The sequence below is a fragment of the Ranitomeya variabilis genome, chromosome 2 (assembly GCF_051348905.1).
Source record: "Ranitomeya variabilis isolate aRanVar5 chromosome 2, aRanVar5.hap1, whole genome shotgun sequence".
In the NCBI taxonomy this organism is placed as follows: Eukaryota; Metazoa; Chordata; class Amphibia; order Anura; family Dendrobatidae; genus Ranitomeya; species Ranitomeya variabilis.
Window position 1 is genome coordinate 383,021,047 of NC_135233.1, and position 21,588 is coordinate 383,042,634.

General features: G+C 46.2%; 1 protein-coding gene across 28 annotated transcripts in view; it reads left to right on the forward strand.

Moving 5' to 3' along the window:
* The window catches only part of SYNGAP1 (synaptic Ras GTPase activating protein 1), a 291,027-nt gene that overhangs the window by 2,595 nt on the left and 266,844 nt on the right, over nucleotides 1-21,588 (forward strand). Inside the window, exon 2 of one of the 28 annotated variants that reach the window (XM_077286268.1) lies at nucleotides 5,603-5,726. The exons of 23 other annotated variants lie outside the window; for them this stretch is intronic. Coding sequence is in view for 2 of the 5 variants with exons in the window: in XM_077286262.1 (XP_077142377.1) it covers nucleotides 5,204-5,228 (25 nt within the window). In the remaining 3 variants the exon portion in view is untranslated. Of the gene's footprint in view, nucleotides 1-4,535; nucleotides 5,229-5,602; nucleotides 5,727-21,588 lie in introns of those variants that run through there. 4 more of the 28 variants (XM_077286266.1, XM_077286269.1, XM_077286262.1 and 1 more) reach the window with 4 other exon arrangements.

Below are 21,588 nucleotides of genomic sequence, written 5' to 3' on the forward strand. Positions count from 1 at the left end.
CAGACCACATCTCAGTACCAATGCTTTCTGGCTGATGTTTTGGTCACTTTTGAATGTTGGTTGTGCTTTCACACTCGTGGTAGAATGAGACGGACTCTACAACCCACACAAGTGGCTCAGGTAGTGCAGCTCATCCAGGATGGCACATCAATGCGAGCTGTGGCAAGAAAGTTTGCTGTGTCTGTCAACGTAGTGTCCAGTGGCTGGAGGCGCTATCAGGAGACAGGCCACTACACTAGGAGACGTGGAGGGGGCCGTAGGAGGGCAACAACCCAGCAGCAGGACCGCTACCTCAGCCTTTGTGCAAGGAGGAACAGGAGGAGCACTGCTAGAGCCCTGCAAAATGACCTCCAGCAGGCCACAAATGTGCATGTGTCTGCATAAGCGGTTAGAAACCGACTCCATGAGGATGGTCTGAGTGCCCGACGTCCACAGATGGAGGTTGTGTTCACAGCCCAACACCGTGCAGGACGCTTGGCATTTGCCACAGAACACCAGGATTGGCAAATTCACCACTGGCGCCCTGTGCTCTTCACAGATTCACACTGAGCACATGTGACAGACGTGACAGAGTCTGGAGACGCCGTGGAGAGCGATCTGCTGCCTGCAACATCCTTCAGCATGACCGCTTTGGCAGTGGGTCAGTAATGGTGTGGGGTGGCATTTCTTTGGAGTGCTGCACAGCCCATCATGTGCTCGCCAGAGGTAGCCTGACTGCCATTAGGTACCGAGATGAGATCCTCAGACCCCTTATGAGACCATATGCTGATGCGGTTGGCTCTGGGCTCCTCCTAATGCAGGACAATGCCAGACCTCATGTGGCTGGAGTGTGTCAGCAGTTCCTGCAGGATGAAGGCATTGAAGCTATGGACTGGCCCGCCCATTCCCCAGACCTGAATCCAATTGAACACATCTGGGACATCATGTCTCGCTTCATCCACCAACGTCACATTGCACCACAGACTGTCCAGGAGTTGGCGGATGCTTTAGTCCAGGTCTGGGAGGTGATCTCTCAGGAGACCATCCACCGCCTCATCAGGAGCATGCCCTGACGTTGTAGGGAGGTCATACAGGCACGTGGAGGCCACACACAATACTGAGCATCATTTCCTTGTCTTGAGGCATTTTCACTGAAGTTGGATCAACCTGCAACTTGATTTTCCACTTTGATTTTGAGCATCATTCCTACTCCAGACCTCCGTGGGATATTAGTTGTGATTTACGTTGATAATTTTTAGGTTTTATTGTTCTCAACACATTCCACTATGTGATGAATAAAAATTTACAACTGGAATATTTCATTCAGTGATATCTAGGATATGGGATTTTAGGCTATGTGCACACGTTGCAGATTTGCCTCTGGAATTTTTTGTGCGGATTCTGCATCTCTTGGTAGAAAACGCAGGTGCGTATTTGATGCATTTTTTATTCTTTTTTTTTTTCAGTTTTTGAATTTCCACAAAAATTAAAAATAACCAATACATTTCGTTCAACTTCACAATTGTGTTCCACTTGTTGATTTTTCACCAAAAATTTACATTTGGTATCTTTATGTTTGAAGCATGATATGTGGGAAAAGGTTGAAAAGTTCCAGGGAGCCAAATACTTTCGCAAGGCACAGTATATACTTGTATACTACAGCACTGGGTATATAGTGTGTACAGCCACTATATATAACCTGTATACTGCAGCCAGTATATACACTGCTCAAAAAATAAAGGGGACACTGAAATCCCACATCCTAGATATCATTGAATGAAATATTCCAGTTGTAAATATTTACTCATTACATAGTGGAATGTGTTGAGAACACTAAAACCTAAAAATGAAATGACAACTAATATCCCATGTAGGTCTGGAGTTGGAATGATGCTCAAAATCAAAGTGGAAAATGAAGTTACCAGCTGATCCAACTTCAGTGGAAATGCCTCAAGACAAGGAAATGATGCTCCGTAGTATGTGTGGCCTCCACGTGCCTGTATGACCTCCATACAATGCCTGGGCATGCTCCTGATGAGGCGGCAGATGGTCTCCTGAGGGATCTCCTCTCAGACTTGGACTAAAGCATTCGCCAACTCCTGGGCAGTCTGTGGTGCAACGTGACGTTGGTGGATGGTGCGAGACATGATGTCCCAGATCTGCTCAATCGGATTCAGGTCTGGGGAACAGGCGGGCCAGTCCATAGCTTCAATGCCTTTATCATGCAGGAACTGCTAACACACTCCAGCCACATGAGGTCTGGCATTGTCCTGCATTAGGAGGAACCCAGAGCCAAGCGCACCAGCATATGGTCTCACAAGGGGTCTGAGGATCACAGCTCGGTACCTAATGGCAGTCAGGCTACCTCTGGGGAGCACATGGAGGGCTGTGCGGCCGTCCAAAGAAATACCACCCCACACCGTTACCGACCCACTGCCAAACCGGTCATGCTGAAGGATGTTGCAGGCAGCAGATCGCTCTCCACGGCATCTCCAGACTCTGTCACATGTGCTCAGTGTGAATCTGCTTTCATCTGTGAAGAGCACAGGGCGCCAGTGGCGAATTTGACATTCCTGGTGTTCTGTGGCAAATGCCAAGCGTCCTGCTCGGTGTTGGGCTCTGATCACAACCCCCATCTGTGGATGTCGAGCATTCAGACCATCCTCATGGAGTCAGTTTCTAACCATTTGTGGAGACACATGCACATTTGTGGACTGCTGGAGGTCATTTTGCAGGGCTCTGTCAGTGCTCCTCCTGATCCTCCTTTCACAAAGGCGGAGGTGTTGGTCCTGCTGCTGGGTTGTTGCCCTCCTACGGCCCCCTCCAGCCTCTGGACACTACGCTGACAGACACAGCAAACCTTCTTGCCACAGCTTGCATTGATGTGCCATCCTGGATGAGCTGCACTTCCAGAGCCACTTGTGTGGGTTGTAGAGTCCGTCTCATGCTACCACGAGTGAAAGCACAACCAACATTCAAAAGTGACCAAAACATCAGCCAGAAAGCATTGGTACCGAGATGTGGTCTGTGGTCCCCACCTGCAGAACCACTCCTTTATTGGAGGGTGTCTTGATAGTTGCCAATAATTTCCATCTGCTGTCTATTCCATTTGCACAACAGCATGTGAAATTGATTGTCAATCAGTGTTGCTTCCTAAGTGGACAGTTTGATTTCACAGAAGTTTGATTTACTTGGAGTCATATTCTGTTGTTTAAGTGTTCCCTTTATTTTTTTGAGCAGTGTATATACTTGTATACTGCATCATTGGGTATATAGTGTGTACAGTCAGTGTATGTGTGTGTGTGTGTGTATATATATATATATATATATATATATATATATATATAGATAGATAGATATATACACCTGTATACTGCAGCACTGGGTATATAGTGTGTACAGCCAGTATATATATATATATATATATATATATATATATACCTGTATACTGCAGCACTGAGTAGGTATATAGCACCATCATTGCTTCTATCATGTGGACTTCTGTTTGGATGTGACTGTATCCTGCACCTACAACACAGGCTGATATACTGGAATATATATATGTATATACAGCTCTATGTTTACATAGGTATATAGTTACATGGATCAAACTTGATGGACATTTCACCAGCAGTTGCAATTATCTATCTATAGAGAACATATATTAAATAAATATATATATATATATATATATATATATATATATATATATATATAGGTGTGTGTCTATACTGTACACAGCTATATGTAACTGTATATATACAGTATGTATATATATATATCTGACTCGGCAAATGTTTTCATAAGTATATAGTTACACTCGTCCATCGAGTTCACCCTTTCTCCACCAGATATATATTCGGTATCACTAAATAATTGTATTGATTTCCTATACATGTATATCTGCTATGGTTGTATATGTGGCATAGTCACTTCTCTCTGTCTTGATTCTTATCTACATAGGTATATAGTGAATATTTATGCAGTGTGTATATATATATATATATATATATATATATATATATATATATATATAGGGATATGTCTAAATGCCTCACACTGAAATGAATTGATATAAATGCACGGTATCTATTACATATACTTACCTGTTTGTCTTGGTAATTGTCTATATAGGCTTACATGTATGTAATTGTAGTGATTTTGTTCATATATGTGGGGATATGTGTCTATACTGTAAGAGATATCCACCGCTCTGTCTTGGTATATAGTATATATTTTTCTGATTGCATTGATCTTGTACGTATATGTGGGGATATGTCTATATACCTCTCTCACTGGTCTATATTGATGTAATTGTATCTATTATACACTCCTCTCCTGGTATATACTGTGTATATATATATATATATATATATATATATATAGTGTAAATTGATGTCACTATTATATTGTCCTGCTCTTTATATTCTGTTTGCTATTTCTGTCCTCCCCTTATACTGGGGCTCAGTGTATGGAGGGGTACGGATGCAGGTGCCTGGCGATGATTATATGCACAGGAGATGTTGGGTGTGATTGTCCTGAGGCTGCGGCTCTTTTCTTCATCCTGTTAGATGGTCAGCTCTTGGGCTCAGTGATGCACAACTAATGGATGCAGATTTAGTGGTCCCTCCGTCCCCTGTCGTCTTTCCCTCGTCTCTCCTCCTCCTCTATCTGATGCAGCATCTCATTGCGAGCATCCTCCTCCTCCTCCTCCGCTCTCTCCATCTCTCCCGTTTCCCTCCTCTTCTTCTTCCCCCTCCCTCTCTTTACATTTCCAGCTGCAAAACCTGACGGCCTGGGTTTTTTTTTTCTTTTTTTTTCTTTTTTTTTTTCTTTCTTTTTTTTTTTTTATAGACAATATCTCCTCTTCTCCTCCCCTCTTCCCCTTTTCTCTCCCCCGTCTTCTTCCTTTTTTTTGGCCCCCTCCCTACCATTAAGACTCCTTCTTTTTCCTCCTTTTAATTGAACACCCTCTTTATTTCTTAATTTGCCCTCCATCGCCTCCTGTATGTGTAATTAGGATTGCTCTCTCCTGGTGCCTGCTCTTCCCTCCATCCCATCCTCTGCATCTCCCGTCTCCTTCACTCCATCTTCCCTTCCGTCTCCATTCCTCGCTTTCTCCTGCAGTGAACCCTCCTCTCCTCAATGTGATCAGACTTCTTTCCTCCTCCCGGTGTCTTCTCCGGGGGACTTTCTATGTCCAGATTTCCGTCTTAGCTGTGGAATGATGTTCTATGCTCCCTTCAGAGGTAAACATTGCCACTGTGTCCTCATCCCCCTAATACCTGACCCTGTGTGACCCCCTACCTCCTTTTTGGCTGTTTCTCAAACTCTGGCTCTTTCTGAACTTGCCTTTTGTGCCAGTTTATTGGTCCATGTTGCTTTGTCTCTCAAACTTTCTCCGACTCCCCATGTCGCCCGCCTGGCGCTTCCCAGACTCTGCCATTACTTCTGCTCCTCGGTGTCGTGATGATATTGTTTTTTTCCTCGGTTGTGTAGGATGTTGGTAAAGCTGTAATAACGGCGGTGCTAGCGACCATGATCTCAATCCTTTCCAAATGATAGATAATGGAGGAGAATGATGACTGTTTCCTGATCTGATGATTGTCTCCTCTCATTTCAGAACTTATTGCTGCAGTTACCAGTCTCTGAGGCTTGTGCTTTTCTTACTGTAGGAAATTCCAGGTCCAACATCATCTCCATCATCAGGGCTGGACTCATCCCAGGGGCCGGGTAGTCATTGTAGGGTATTTTCTATTTAGTCTTTAAAAGTTTCAATAGAGAGACCCTGAAATAGTGAAACTGGCTCCTAAAGTCCCCTGTGTCATCATCATCCTCCTCATTGTGGCCTTGGAGGCTCCATATCCCTATATGATGCTCGTACATTTATACTGTTGGGGTATGATGTGGTGCAGTGAACTTACAGTGTGGGAATATGGGCTGCCGGGCCCAGGACGTGGCATCAGTAATGGCCGACAATGTATTTATGTCTGTATTGTGTAATGTCCATGTATGCACTAGGTTATGATGGAACCAGATCCACAGGCCGTTACTACCGAGGAGCCACAGTAATGGAAGTCATTGGCAGGGGCTTATTGCCGTGGGACTGCAGTGTCGGTGCGTTCCCACAGCCACAGGACCCTGGTTACATTTACCATTTAGTACTTTTCTAAGGGTTTAATATATTCTGATATGTACAGAATTCACCCATGTCTTCCTGTGAATTAGTTTTATGAATGTACTGAGAAATAAGAGGTGTTTCGAGGTAACTGTACATTTGTTAAGCTCCTATCAGTGGATCTTGTGATTTTAGCTAATATGTTGATGATTTGTTACTGTAGTCTCCTCCTCTCTACCAGAAGCTGTGAGAGAATGATGTGAGTTGTCATCTTTCTAAGGCTGAGGCCACTTGGCCGTCAATTCTCTCATGCTAATGTTGCCCGGACCAAACTCTGTCAGAAATTGAGCATCACCTTACTGTGATCTGATTCTGTCGCATGTGAAAATCGTATCACGGGTACGGAGAAGTTAACTTCTCCCTTCCCTGTATCCTAGGATCTCTGACTGCACTCAGATGACTTCCGAGTGCAGTCTGATGTCTCACACAGACGTGAATGGGTGCGCATGATTCGATGCATTATCTTATGCTGAATCGGAGTGGCAAAAAAATCACAGATTTGCGCTACTCCTTAGTATAACGGTCTGAGTGCTGTCCAATAAAACATCGGAGAGCACACGACCATGTTATACACTAGTGTGAGCGAACCCTGAGAGCTGGAGATCCTCGGGGTCCTGTCGGACCTCTCCGTGGGGACACCCATGTTTGATTATAATCATCGTGTAATAAAAAGTTCTGCTACTGTGTTTTTGACCATGTTCACAATCTCTGCTTGCTGTCAGTGTTGGTTCCAACAGCTTTTGCGGGACCACAGAGGTTTCTTTTGCTTCAAGCCCTCGGTCCCTGGTGCCAGCACCTGCTTAAAATTAGCATTGGTCATCAATTAAAATTTGTGTAAGGCTCCTGATGGGAGGGTGCTCGTGATGGGGTTCTGCGAAGTCTGACACTTTGTGGATGTAGATCGTTTGATTTGCTCGTTAGTGTTATTTCTGGTATATAAAGTCCTGCAGATGGTTTGGAAGTTACTGGTTTCCAAGAGTGCGGGGTCCTGCGCAGCTCACGTCAGCCACTGCAGCGCATGTCTATGGCTGTGTATCCGACATCGAGCAGCCTCCATGTGTATTTCACTGTAGACGGTAATGGAGCCTGGAAATGTTTAATTTGCTGTATATAGTGTATATCCATGGCTCAGTCTGTATTTACTGAGCCAATGGGGGTGATGTGGGTATATAAAGACGTCCTGTGGAAGTCACCGCGGACACAATTTAGGAATATGGTCAGATCATGTGCTATTTTATGGTCGAGGCTTTCCACTGTACTTCACTTTACATGGTGGTCATATATAAAACTTGCTTCATACCGATCAGTGGACGTAGACTGCTGTATGTACAGGACGCGCCTCCGTAAAATTGCGCTGTGTTCAATCACAGGTGATGTTACAGAGTTATTCTAAAAACAGTTCTGAGTCCAGGTGAAAAGAGCTGACAGATGTTGTTTCCTACCTCTCATAGACCTGAGCTGTTGCTTCTATCGAGTGTACGTGTTTTCAATGGGGAGAGGGGAGCACGCCGCCATCAGACTCCATTGACAGCTGCTGAGCTCCCAGGAGAACAGAAGGGTGTGAAACGCATCATTACCTGTTAGGGTATGTGCATACGTTGCGGATTTTTTTTGTGGAGTTTACAGTACCATGTAAACCTATGGAAAACAAAATCCGTAGTGCACATGCTGTGGAAAAAAACGCGCGGAAACGTAGTGTTGTTTATTCCACAGCATGTCAATTCTTTGTGCGGATTCCTCAGTGGTTTACACCGGCTCCACAGTAGGAATCCGCAGGTGGAATCCGCACAAAAACCGCAAAAAAATTGCTGTAATTCCGCAGGTAATCCGCAGTGCGGTTTACCTACGGATTTACCAAAATCGGTCCGGAAAAGTCTGCAGAGCAATCCGCAGCGTCTGCACATACACTTAGGCTGCTTTCACACATCAGTTTTTTGCCATCAGTCACAATCCGTCGAATTTTGAAAAAAAAAAACATCCGTTGCAGATTGTGAAAAACTGATGCGATGGATCTGACTAGCTGATCCGGCTAAGGCTACTTTCACACATCAGGTTTTCAGTGTCAGGCTAAATCCGGCTAATTTAAAAAAAAAACAGATCAGGCGAATGTTGTCGCCAGATCAGGTTTTTTTCCCATAGACTTGTATTAGTGCCGGACTGCACCGGATGACATTGCATTTCGTCCGGTTTTCGACGGATCCGGCAAATCTTCCGGTTTTTTAAAAAAACGCCCATAGCAACGTTTTTTGTCTCCGGCGAAAAAGCCTTCTGGCTGTTTGCTAGAATGGAAGCCTATGGGAGCCGGAAGGTGCCGGATCCGGAAAAAGGCGGATCCGACGGCCTGATCCGGTTTTTTAAACTGAGCATGCTCCAAAATTTTTTTTATCCAATAATCTAGATATGCTAGCTGGATCCGTCAAAAAAAACGGATCCGTCGCTTCAGTTTTTCACAATCTGCACCGGATCCAGTTTTTCCCACATTCGCCGGATTTAGCCTGACACTGAAAACCTGATGTGTGAAAGTAGCCTAATTGAATCCATACAAAATCGGAGCATGCTCAGTTAAAAAAAAAAAAATCCATCGCCGGATTCTGTCATTTGACGGATCCGGCGCCGTAGGGTTCCATTCTAGCAAACGATGGACCGCTGTCCGTTTTTTCGACGGACACAAAAAACGATACTATGTCTGTTTTCTCCGACAATTTTCAACGGATCCGGCAAAAAACGGATGAAACGTGAGACAATCTGTCGCAAATACAAGTCTATAAGAAAAAAAACGGATCCGGCGGCAACTTTGGTGGATCCGTGTTTTTCAAAATTCGCCGGATTGTGACTGACGGCAAAAAACTGATGTGTGAAAGCGGCCTAAAGGGAGACGAAAGAGGTCCCTAGTCACATCAGATTGGGCCACCGAACAAACATTACCTCCAGTTTAGACTACACATAGCGCCTGTTCTGGTCTGTAGCTACGTAGACGATTTTTCACGTGGAATTGTGTGCAGTAAATTCACAGCAGATTACTGTATTAGTGTTGTGAACGACATTTCAGGAAATCATTAACATGTGAATTTATGCCACGGATTTCATTCATAGTTGCAATTTACACTTAAAATATTGCAATCTGAGGTGTAGCTAGGGTTTTGGTTCGGGGGGGCGAAACTTCTGAGTGGGCCCCTAACCAGGTAACCTTGATTACAACTCGGTGACCCGCCCTAATAGTGGAGGAGAACCTCAGCAGATGACCGCGCTGTTACTGAAGATAATCTCTCTATAAAGACCAACATGGATATTACCGCCATATGGTCAGTGGTAGATTCCAGCCCTACAGAACATATAACAGATCACAGCACAGTCACAGATAATGACTTACCGCTGACGTTCTTTCTGATGGAATCGTTCACTTTTCCCGTCTTTTCCATCTGGCCCAGACCGACATGACAACTTCTTCCAGCCAGGACTCGTCTGCAGAGAATACAACAAAGACACATTTCACTTCTCTCATTCCAGCCCCATCACCATCTATTCCCAACCTGCACAAACTCCTCATCCTACTAATACCCCAATACTGAGCCGCTGCTGCCGTATGTGTTCCTATTACTGCCCCTGCTACCCCAATACTGAGCCTCTGCTGCCGTATGTGTCCCTATTACTGCCAATGATACCCCAATACTGAGCCTCTGCTGCCGTATGTGTCCCTATTACTGCCCCTGATACCCCAATACTGAGCCTCTGCTGCCGTATGTGACCCTATTATTGCACCTGATACCCCAATACTGAGCCTCTGCTGCCGTATGTGTCCCTATTACTGCCCCGATACCCCAATACTGAGCCGCTGTTGCCGTATGTGTCCCTATTATTGCACCTGATACCCCAATACTGAGCCTCTGCTGCCGTATGTGTCCCTATTACTGCCCCTGATACCCTAATACTGAGCCGCTGCTGCCGTATGTGTCCCTATTACTGCCCCTGATACTCTAATACTGAGCCGCTGCTGCCGTATGTGTCCCTATTACTGCCCCTGATACCCCAATACTGAGCCTCTGCTGCCGTATGTGTCCCTATTATTGCACCTGATACCCTAATACTGAGCCGCTGCTGCCGTATGTGTCCCTATTACTGCACCTGATACCCCAATACTGAGCCACTGCTACTGTATGTGACACTATTACTGAACCTGATACCCCAATACTGAGCCGCTGCTGCCGTATGTGTCCCTATTACTGCCCCTGATACCCCAATACTGAGCCTCTGCTGCCGTATGTGTCCCTATTATTGCACCTGATACCCCGATACTGAGCCTCTGCTGCCGTATGTGTCCCTATTACTGCCCCTGATACCCCAATACTGAGCCTCTGCTGCCGTATGTGACCCTATTATTGCACCTGATACCCCAATACTGAGCCTCTGCTGCCATATGTGTCTCTATTACTGCCCCTGATACCCCAATGCTGAGCCTCTGCTGCCGTATGTGTCCTTATTACTGCCCCTGATACCCCAATACTGAGCCGCTGCTGTATGTGACCCTATTATTGCACCTGATACCCCAATACTGAGCCTCTGCTGCCGTATGTGACCCTATTATTGCACCTGATACCCCAATACTGAGCCTCTGCTGCCGTATGTGACCCTATTATTGCACCTGATACCCCAATACTGAGCCTCTGCTGCCGTATGTGACCCTATTATTGCACCTGATACCCCAATACTGAGCCTCTACTGCCGTATGTGTCCCTATTGCTACACCTGATACCCCAATACTGAGCCTCTGCTGCCGTATGTGACCCTATTATTGCACCTGATACCCCAATACTGAGCCTCTGCTGCCGTATGTGTCCCTATTACTGCACCTGATACCCCAATACTGAGCCGCTGCTGCCGTATGTGTCCCTATTACTGCCCCGATACCCCAATACTGAGCCTCTGCTGCCGTATGTGACCCTATTATTGCACCTGATACCCCAATACTGAGCCTCTGCTGGCGTATGTGTCCCTATTACTGCCCCTGATACCCCAATACTGAGCCGCTGCTGCCGTATGTGTCCCTATTACTGCACCTGATACCCCAATACTGAGCCTCTGCTGCCATATGTGTCCCTATTACTGCCCCTGATACCCCAATACTGAGCCGCTGCTGCCGTATGTGTCCCTATTACTGCACCTGATACCCCAATACTGAGCCTCTGCTGCCGTATGTGTCCCTATTACTGCACCTGATATCCCAATACTGAGCCGCTGCTGCCATGTGTCCCTATTACTGCCCCTGATATCCCAAATACTGAGCCGCTGCTGCCGTATGTGTCCCTATTACTGCACCTGATACCCCAATACTGAGCCGCTGCTGCCGTATGTGTTCCTATTACTGCCCCTGATACCCCAATACTGAGCCGCTGCTGCCGTATGTGACCCTATTACTGCACCTGATACCCCAATACTGAGCCGCTGCTGCCGTATGTGTCCCTATTACTGCACCTGATACCCCTATATGGAGTCGCTGCTGCCGTATGTGACCCTATTACTGCACCTGATACCCCAATACTGAGCCGCTGCTGCCGTATGTCCCTATTACTGCACCTGATGCCCCAATACTGTGCCGCTGCTGCTGTATGTGTCCCTGTTACTGCACCTGATACCCCAATACTGAGCCGCTGCTGCCGTATGTGTCCCTGTTACTGCCTCTGATACCCCAATACTGAGCCGCTGCCGTATGTGTCCCTATTACTGCCCCTGATATCCCAAATACTGAGCCGCTGCTGCCGTATGTGTCCCTATTACTGCACCTGATACCCCAATACTGAGCCACTGCTGCCGTATGTGTCCCTATTACTGCCCCTGATACCCCAATACTGAGCCGCTGCCGTATGTGTCCCTATCACTGCCCCTGATATCCCAAATACTGAGCCGCTGATGCCGTATGTGTCCCTATTACTGCCCCTGATACCCCAATACTGAGCCGCTGCTGCCGTATGTGTCCCTATTACTGCACCTGATACCCCAATACTTAGCCGCTGCTTCCGTATGTGATCTTATTACTGCACCTGATACCCCAATACTGAGCCGCTGCTGCCATATGTGTCCCTATTACTGCCCCTGATACCCCAATACTGAGCCGCTGCTGCCGTATGTGTCCCTATTACTGCACCTGATACCCCAATACTGAGCCGCTGCTGCCGTATGTGTCCCTATTACTGCCCCTGATACCCCAATACTTAGCCGCTGCTACCGTGTGTGTCCCTATTACTGCCCCTGATACCCCAATACTGAGCCGCTGCTGCCGTATGTGTCCCTATTACTGCAACTGATACCCCAATACTGAGCCGCTGCTGCCGTATGTGTCCCTATTACTGCCTCTGATACCCCAATACTGAGCCGCTGCCGTATGTGTCCCTATTACTGCCCCTGATATCCCAAATACTGAGCCGCTGCTGCCGTATGTGTCCCTATTACTGCACCTGATACCCCAATACTGAGCCGCTGGTGCCGTATGTGTCCCTATTACTGCACCTGATACCCCGATACTGAGCCACTGCTGCCGTATGTGTCCCTATTACTGCCCCTGATACCCCAATACTGAGCCGCTGCCGTATGTGTCCCTATTACTGCCCCTGATATCCCAAATACTGAGCCGCTGATGCCGTATGTGTCCCTATTACTGCCCCTGATACCCCAATACTGAGCCGCTGCTGCCGTATGTGTCCCTATTACTGCACCTGATACCCCAATACTTAGCCGCTGCTTCCGTATGTGATCTTATTACTGCACCTGATACCCCAATACTGAGCCGCTGCTGCCGTATGTGTCCCTATTACTGCCCCTGATACCCCAATACTGAGCCGCTGCTACCGTGTGTGTCCCTATTACTGCCCCTGATACCCCAATACTGAGCCGCTGCTGCCGTATGTGTCCCTATTACTGCACCTGATACCCCAATACTTAGCCGCTGCTACCGTGTGTGTCCCTATTACTGCCCCTGATACCCCAATACTGAGCCGCTGCTGCCGTATGTGTCCCTATTACTGCAACTGATACCCCAATACTGAGCCGCTGCTGCCGTATGTGTCCCTATTACTGCACCTGATACCCCAATACTGAGCCGCTGCTGCCGTATGTGTCGCTATTACTGCACCTGATACCCCAATACTGAGCCGCTGGTGCCTTATGTGTCCCTATTACTGCACCTGATACCCCAATACTGAGCCGCTGCTGCCGTATGTGTCCCTATACTGCACCTGCTGTGTGATTCTCTGTGCCCTCTAAATTCTAAAGCACCCCTCTATAATATAGTAATGCCGGGTGATTGTGCCCTAGAAAACAGAGCCCACATTTTGCCCCCTAGAAAGTAATATTGCCCTGTGTGCCCCTTTAATAGTCACAGTCACCTGAGTTCCCCTATAACAATAAGTGCCCACTTTACATTTAATAATGTCCTGAGTCTCCCCCTGTACAGCTCCCCTATACACAGTATGATGCTCTCTTATACACAGTATAATGCCCCCTCACTGTATAGTACCACCCACAGATTATACTGACCCCTTAGTAGCCTCCAAACTGTTTGATGGCTCCATCACTGCCAGCACTGTATGATGGCCCCTTCACTGTAATTCCCACACTGTACGATGGCCTCCATATAGTATAATGCACCAGATAGTCCTCAATATAGTATAATGCACTCCCCATAGGCAGACTCTGTAGCACAATGCAGCACCCATAGGCAGACTCTGTAGTATAAGACAGCACCCCATAGGCAGACCCTGTAGTATAAGGCAGCACCCCATAGGCAAACCTTGTATTATAAGGCAGCACCCCATAGACAGATCCTGTAGTGTAAGACAGTACCCCTATAGGCAGACCCTGTAAGTATAAGACAGTACCCCCATAGGCAGATCCTGTAGTATAAGACAGCACCCCATAGGCAGACCCTGTAGTATAAGGCATCACCCCATAGGCAGACCCTGTAGTATAAGGCAGCACTCCATAGGCAGACCCTGTAGTATAAGGCATCACCCCATAGGCAGACCCTGTAGTATAAGGCAACACTCCGTAGGCAGACCCTGTATTATAAGGCAGCACCCAATAGGCAGATCCTGTAGTATAAGGCAGCACCCCCATAGGCAGATCCTGTAGTATAAGGCAGCACCACATAGGTAGACCCTGTAGTATAAGACAATACCCCTATAGGCAGACCCTGTAAGTATAAGACAGCACCCCATAGGCAGACCCTGTAGTATAAGGCAGCACCCCATAGGCAGACCCTGTAGTAAAAGGCAGCACCCCCATAGGCAGACCCTGTATTATAAGGCAGCACCCAATAGGCAGATCCTGTAGTATAAGGCAGCACCCCCATAGGCAGATCCTGTAGTATAAGGCAGCACCACATAGGCAGACCCTGTAGTATAGGACAATACCCCTATAGGCAGACCCTATAAGTATAAGACAGTACCCCCATAGGCAGACCCTGTAAGTATAAGACAGTACCCCTATAGGCAGACCCTGTAAGTATAAGACAGTACCCCTATAGGCAGACCCTGTAAGTATAAGACAGTACCCCTATAGGCAGACCCTGTAAGTATAAGACAGTACCCCATAGGCAGACCCTGTAGTATAAGACAGTTCCCCCATAGGCAGACCCTGTAGTATAAGGCAGCCCCCATAAAAAAAAAACAATAAATACTCACCTCTCTTCCTCCTTGTTCCAGCGGTACTCCGAGCTCCTGCACACCTTCTGACAGCGGGCGCTGGGTGGTGATGTCATCGCACCCACTGTCACTGTCGGCGTTGGTGACGTCAGACGTTGACAGGGGGGTGCGCTGCGTGCTCCTTCCCTCATCAATACGGTCAGCTGTATCGGCTAAATGCCGATACAGCTGACCCTGCGATGACGGGCGGGGGGCCCACTGCTGGCAGCGGGCCCCCCCTTCTGCTCAGGGGTTCCATAGCAGCCGCCTGCAGAGCAGGGAGACCGATTCTCACTGCTCTGCCACAGAATGTAACTGTATCGGCGCTCTGCGCCCTCCAATACAGTTACAGTAGCGTAGCTCCGAGTGGGCCCCCTCTGAGCTCCGGGTCCGCCTCCATGGTAGCTACGCTACTGATTGCAATATAATGTTATCACAAACTGGATGTGATGCAACCCCGAAGGCCAGAATTTCTTTATTGTTTTGTAGTGATGAGCGAGTGTACTCTTTGCTCGGGTTTTCCTGAGCACGATCGGGTGGTCTCCGAGTATTTGTGACTGCTCGGAGATTTAGTTTTTGTTGACCTAGCTGCATGATTTACAGCTGCTAGCCAGCCTAAGTACATGTGGGGGTTGCCTGGTTGCTAGGGAATCCCCTCATGTGATCAAGCTGTCTATCAGCTGTAAATCTGCAGCTGAGGCAACGAAAACTAAATCTCCGACCAGTCACAAATACTCGGAGATCACCCGACCATGCTCAGGAAAACCCGAGCAATGAGTATATTCGTTCATCACTATTGTTTTGTCATCAGGTCACCTTACTTTTTCTTTTTTTTTCTTTGTAATGAAAAGCATTCAAAAATACACGTTCCCCAAAATTATACCAGTAAAGCTAGAGATTGTCTCACTAAAATCAAATCATCACACAAAAAAAAAAACCAAAGTTATGGCTTTTCCAATATGGCAGAACAAAGAAATTTTTTTTTTTCCAAAAATGGGATTTTATGATTAAAAAAACTAATAAAAATGGAGTAAATTATACAGATTTGTATTTGGGTCTCCATAACAATCCAGATTATAAATATATTTTTGCCATCTGTTCAGCCCAGTGAACAGTGAAAAAAAGTTCAAACAAATGAAAATGGTTGTTTTTTTGTGTTTTGTTTTGTTTTTTTTTAAATTACTTTGCCTCCCAAAATATTGAATCAAAAGCAATCACAAGTCACATGTATCCCAAATTGGACCTCACGAAACCCAATTGACATAAAATTACAAAGTTGCAGCTCAACATAGCACCAGAAAAAATATTTAAGAGGTCATGTTACTGCACAAAAGTGATAGTTTTAGGCCCCTTTCAAACATCATTTTTTTGCCTTCAGTCACAATTTGTTGGTTTGACAGATCCGTCGCAGATTGTGAAAAATGATGGCTAATTGTATCCTAAATAAATCAGAGCACGCTCAGTTAAAAAAATGGAATCTGTCGCTGTCTGATTTTTTGACGTACACAAAAAACATTACTTTGTCCGTCGTCTCTGGCCGCCGGATAAACAATTTTCGACGGATCCGACAAACAACGGATGAAACGTGAGGCCATCCATCGCAATCTATTGCTAATACAAGTCTATGAGAAAAAAACGGATCCGGCGAACGATGGATGAAATGTAAGGCCATCTGTCGCTAATACAAGTCTATGAGAGAAAAACAGATCCGGCGGCATCAGTCGCTGGATTCGTTTTTTTCAACATTCGACGGATTGCGACTGATAGCAAAAAACTGATGTGTGAAAGGAGCCTTTAGTTGTTACGGACACATGTTATATTCTATAACGTTTTCATGTTATTATACTGCGTGGTGAACACGAGGGGGGGGAATAAAACACGATAACAGGATAGATGGTTAGGGTATGTTTTCACGTTGAGTATTAGGCAGCGCTTTGGACGCAGCACATGTCCACTCCGTGCAAAGCGCTGCCGGCTTTTGTACGCACAGTGATTCCGCATGTGTTCATTGATCCATGCGGAATCACCACGTCCTATACATTGGACTGTGATATTTATGTTGTGGAGACTGAGTGACTCCGCAAGATAAATAGACACGCTGTGGTCTAGAAAGAGATGTCCGTCTCCGCAGGGAAGCCGGAGGCGTCCCTGCACGCATAGTGGACATGGGATTTCATAAAATCCCATCCACTATGCTGTAACATCTGTACGCAGCGTCCAATCCGCAGCGTTTACTGACCTTGGAAACATACCCTTATAGTTCATCTCGCCTCTCAAAAAAATGTAAATCAAAAATATGATGTGTTCCAGAAACTACAACTTGTCCTGCAATCTGTAATCAGACGGACCCGCAGAATAAAGTTATGATCACTGGACCCTGGGGGCAGCTTAATATGCCATATTTTGATGTTAGTTTCCCGTTAAGGCCTTATGTAGGGGGCTACAAGCACATGGAAAAAGAGCAGAATATCGAACTGTCCTTAACAGCGGCAGAAATAGCACACAACATATTGGTCTCTGAAATGACGTCCCCATAGAAAAAATTGCAGTTTTCACCAAATCCATGTTTAAGGAGGAGAAATCTACGCCGGATCATAGTGCACACACTGAAAAAGTAAGTATAAAAAAGGCTTTATTGTAACAGAGTGCGAAGACAAGTTTAAATCAATTAAAAAATCACAAAGACAAATATACATCCAATGACTATGGGTAGGGAAGGACAGAATACTCCCAGATCAGAATTAATAAATGAGTATGCTATACAGATTGATACAAATCGTCTGCACATACCCTAAGGGTACCGTCTCACAGTGGCACTTTTGTCGCTACGACGGTACGATCTGTGACGTTCCAGCGATATCCATACAATATCGCTGTGTCTGACACGCAGCAGCGATCAGGGACCCTGCTGAGAATCGTACGTCGTAGCAGATCGTTTGGAACTTTATTTCACCGCTGTGCTCTGCTTTCACTTTACGGCCGGCACTCAGTCAGTGTGGGAAGCAGACGGCGAGGGACCTGACGGACACCGGAATGTGAGTATGTACGTTTTTTTTTTTTTTACATTTACGATGGTAACCAGGGTAAACATCGGGTTACTAAGCGCGGCCCTGCGCTTAGTAACCCGATGTTTACCCTGGTTACCCGGGGACTTCGGCATCGTTGGTCGCTGGAGAGCTGTCTGTGTGACAGCTCCCCAGCGACCACACAACGACTTACCAACGATCACGGCCAGGTCGTATCGCTGGTCGTGATCGTTGGTAATTCGTTTTGTGTAACGGTACCCTAACTGTGGAGTTGCTGTTTGCTGTAAGCTCATTGTCTGCTATCTTTGAGGGATAGAGACATAGGTTAATTGAACAATAGATGTGTGATAATATGTTGATTGACCATTGTGTGGGGCCCTGTGTGGCTTGTTGACTTGCAAAACAGAGGAGTAAGGGTATGTGCACACGTCAGGATTTCTTGCAGAAATTTCCTGAAGAAAACCGGGAATTTTCTGCAAGAAATCCGCATTTTTTTTTGCGTTTTTTTCCCGTTTTTTTAGCATTTTGCAAGCGTAATTAGCTTGCAGAATGCTAAAGTTTTCCAAGCGATCTGTAGCATCGCTTGGAAAACTGACTGACAGGTTGGTCACACTTGTCAAACATACCGTTTGACAAGTGTGACCAACTTTTTACTATAGATGCTGCTTATGCAGCATCAATAGTAAAAAGATATCATGTTAAAAATAATAAAAAAATTGGTTATACTCACCCTCTGCAGACAGCCGACCTCCTCAGCGGCGTCCGTTCCTATAGATGGTGTGGTTCAGGACCTTCGATGACGTCACGGTCACGTGAGCGGTCACATGAGCGGTCACACGACCAATCACAAGACAGCGACGTCATCGCAGGTCCTGAACCAGTGCCACACCATCTATAGGAACGGAAGAGCGAGCATGCAGCGCTGAGAGGCGGGAACACTCCGGGGCCATCAGAGGGTGAGTATATGACTATTTTTTATTTTAATTCTTTTTTTTTGACCAATTATATGGTGCCCAGTCCGTGGAGGAGAGTCTCCTCTCCTCCACCCTGGGTACCAACCGCACATGATCTGCTTACTTCCCGCATGGTGTGCACAGCCACATGCGGAAAGTAAGCAGATCAATGCATTCCTAGGTGTGCGGAACCCCCGCAATTGCGCAAATTTAATGAACATGTTGCTTTTTTTTCCGCGATGCGATTTTTTCGCGGAAAAAAATGCAGCATGTGCACAAAAAAATGCGGAATACACTGAAAATAATGGGAGGCATATGTAAGCGTTTTTTTCACGTTTTTATCACGTTTTTATAGCGAAAAAACGCGAAAAAAACGCGAAAAATACTGAACGTGTGCACATGGCCTAAAAACTATACAAATTGATTAAATACTCAAACAATGCTAGGTAATCTCACACTTTCCTCTTGACCTCTGGATGATGGCTTGAAGGACAACAGTTGTGAACTATATTAAGGAGATATGCCTCTGTAACAAAAGATCCAGAGACTCTTTACAAAACCACAGCCAGGAACACTCTACCAGATAGCAGCCAGGGCATCATGGCTCCATCACGGGGGACACAGATTTGACATTCTACAGGATGCCGTCTTAGGGGACCACAGCCCCCGGCTGAAAGAATACAGATCTGCTCCATTAACCTTCACTGAACCCATGGATACTATTGAGAAAGCCTGGATTGGGACCCACCGGTCACCTGGCTCCATGAAGATGATCGGAGATGCCAGTTTGTGACCCTCCGATCACCTGGTCTCATACCTCAATGGACTGTCAGCTTCCTAAGTGTGTCGTTATCTCTTCTTTGTGCGTGCCACAGAGGTGGGGTAGTCGGCTCTGGAAGCTCCAAAGTCGCAGCTTCTCTAATCCTGGCTAGTCAGTGGAGGAGTGAGACTCTGTAATTTGCACCATCTTGGGTATTTTGCTGGGACTATTCTATGTGTTATCGCCTGTTTTGTGGTTCAATAAGGTATTGTCACTCTTTTTTACCCTCACTATTTGTTCTCTGAGTAATATAATGCCCATGGAAAATAAGGAGAGCGGGCGTTCGATGGGATGATCCCTGGTTCATGTGGTCTTGAACCAGTGGAGTAGAACACCCATGTCTCCACATAAATGCTGTAAACAACAGAGAAAATCAAAACGCCAGAACTGCCAGTGTTTGGTACAGCAGTTCACTAAAAACAATGTTACACAAGCATTGAATCTACCCCAAAACATCAATATCTGGCCCACCGAAAGGGATGATGTTACACTTATCAACCTCAGGTCCAATTCCTGTAGCTCGCCAAGGGACCATCCATTATAAAGACACATGCTAGCCTCTGTCGCGCCAATCGCTTTTTTTAATAGAAGACCCATGGCAGTAGCCTTTAGAAATAATGGCCTCAGGATTAATTCTCCCAGCCACCATGTCACCTACTTAACAGGAGAATGATACCAACAATTAAAAGGTGAAGCACTAATTTTGGCCAGAATGTAACTCGGCAGATAAAACATGTCAATGTATTTAACTTTTTGTGCAAAAGTTACATAAGACACGAGAGGACACGTGACTACCAGTGATGAGCGAGTATACTCGTTACTCGGGTTTTCTGAGCACGCTCGGGTGGTCTCCAAGTATTTTGGCGTGCTCGGAGATTTAGTTTTTGTCGCCGCAGCTGCATGATTTGCGACTGCTAGACAGCCTGAATACATGTGGGGATTGCCTGTTAGGGAATTCCCACATGTATTCAGCTTGTCTAGCAGCCACAAATCATGCAGCTGCGGAGACACAAACATAATCTACGAGCACGCCAAAATACTCTGAGACCAAACGAGTAACGAGTATACTCGCTCATCACTAGTGGCTACCACATCTAACACCGGCAACCACAAGGCTGACATTGGCAACCTACAGACACGTATGTTGGTCCTTCAGCTAATTTTACCCATGTGTTGTCTGACCCTGCAGTTATGTGGGTACAGAGCCATCCTGGTTCCTTTTTGGCATCTTTTGGGTTGTAACTTGTGCAGGACCATCACTCGGCAGTATAGTTGGGTCTCCAGGTCAGGATGTTAATGGCCGATCATTGTATGTTTCATGAGACACTCCCAGGATATACGCCGGTCCATAGACCTTTAAAGACCTTCTGAATTTTCGCACCATGGCCAAGCAGCCAGATACTGTGTCGGTACTGCCACCCATTCAGATGATTAAGGTTTGGTTGTATTTCTTCACCCAGCACTGTGCAGAGAAATGCTCAAAAGGGCCCTATGTTCTTGTAGGGTCTTTGCAATCAGACTTCGTTGTTCAGCAAGAGACGTTATGTCCTATCCAAGTGCTGTATCCCTTTTCTGAAATACTTAGTTTAAGCTGCCATTTTGCTCAGATCATGAATGTAATGAACATGCCGTGCTGTTCAAGTTTCTTCTCCACACTTAGAATTTCTGGTGAACCCATAAAATTTGGATGAGCAGTACTAGAGAGATCAGCCAGATAGGAGAGCGTTCGGAGAATCTTATTGTAGAAGAAATTTGCTGGGAATCTCTTACTGGAACGATACCACTAATATGATGTATATATGAGATAATGGACCTCCTCTGGTGAGGTGCGGTATAGGAAGCCACTGCAGCATCCCGCGTCCGTGCTCGCTGCTACCAGGCACATTACTGAGATGTATATGTACATATATGTCCTTATACTGCGCAGTCGGGAGCCATTATCTGCTCCAGTGCACATGTA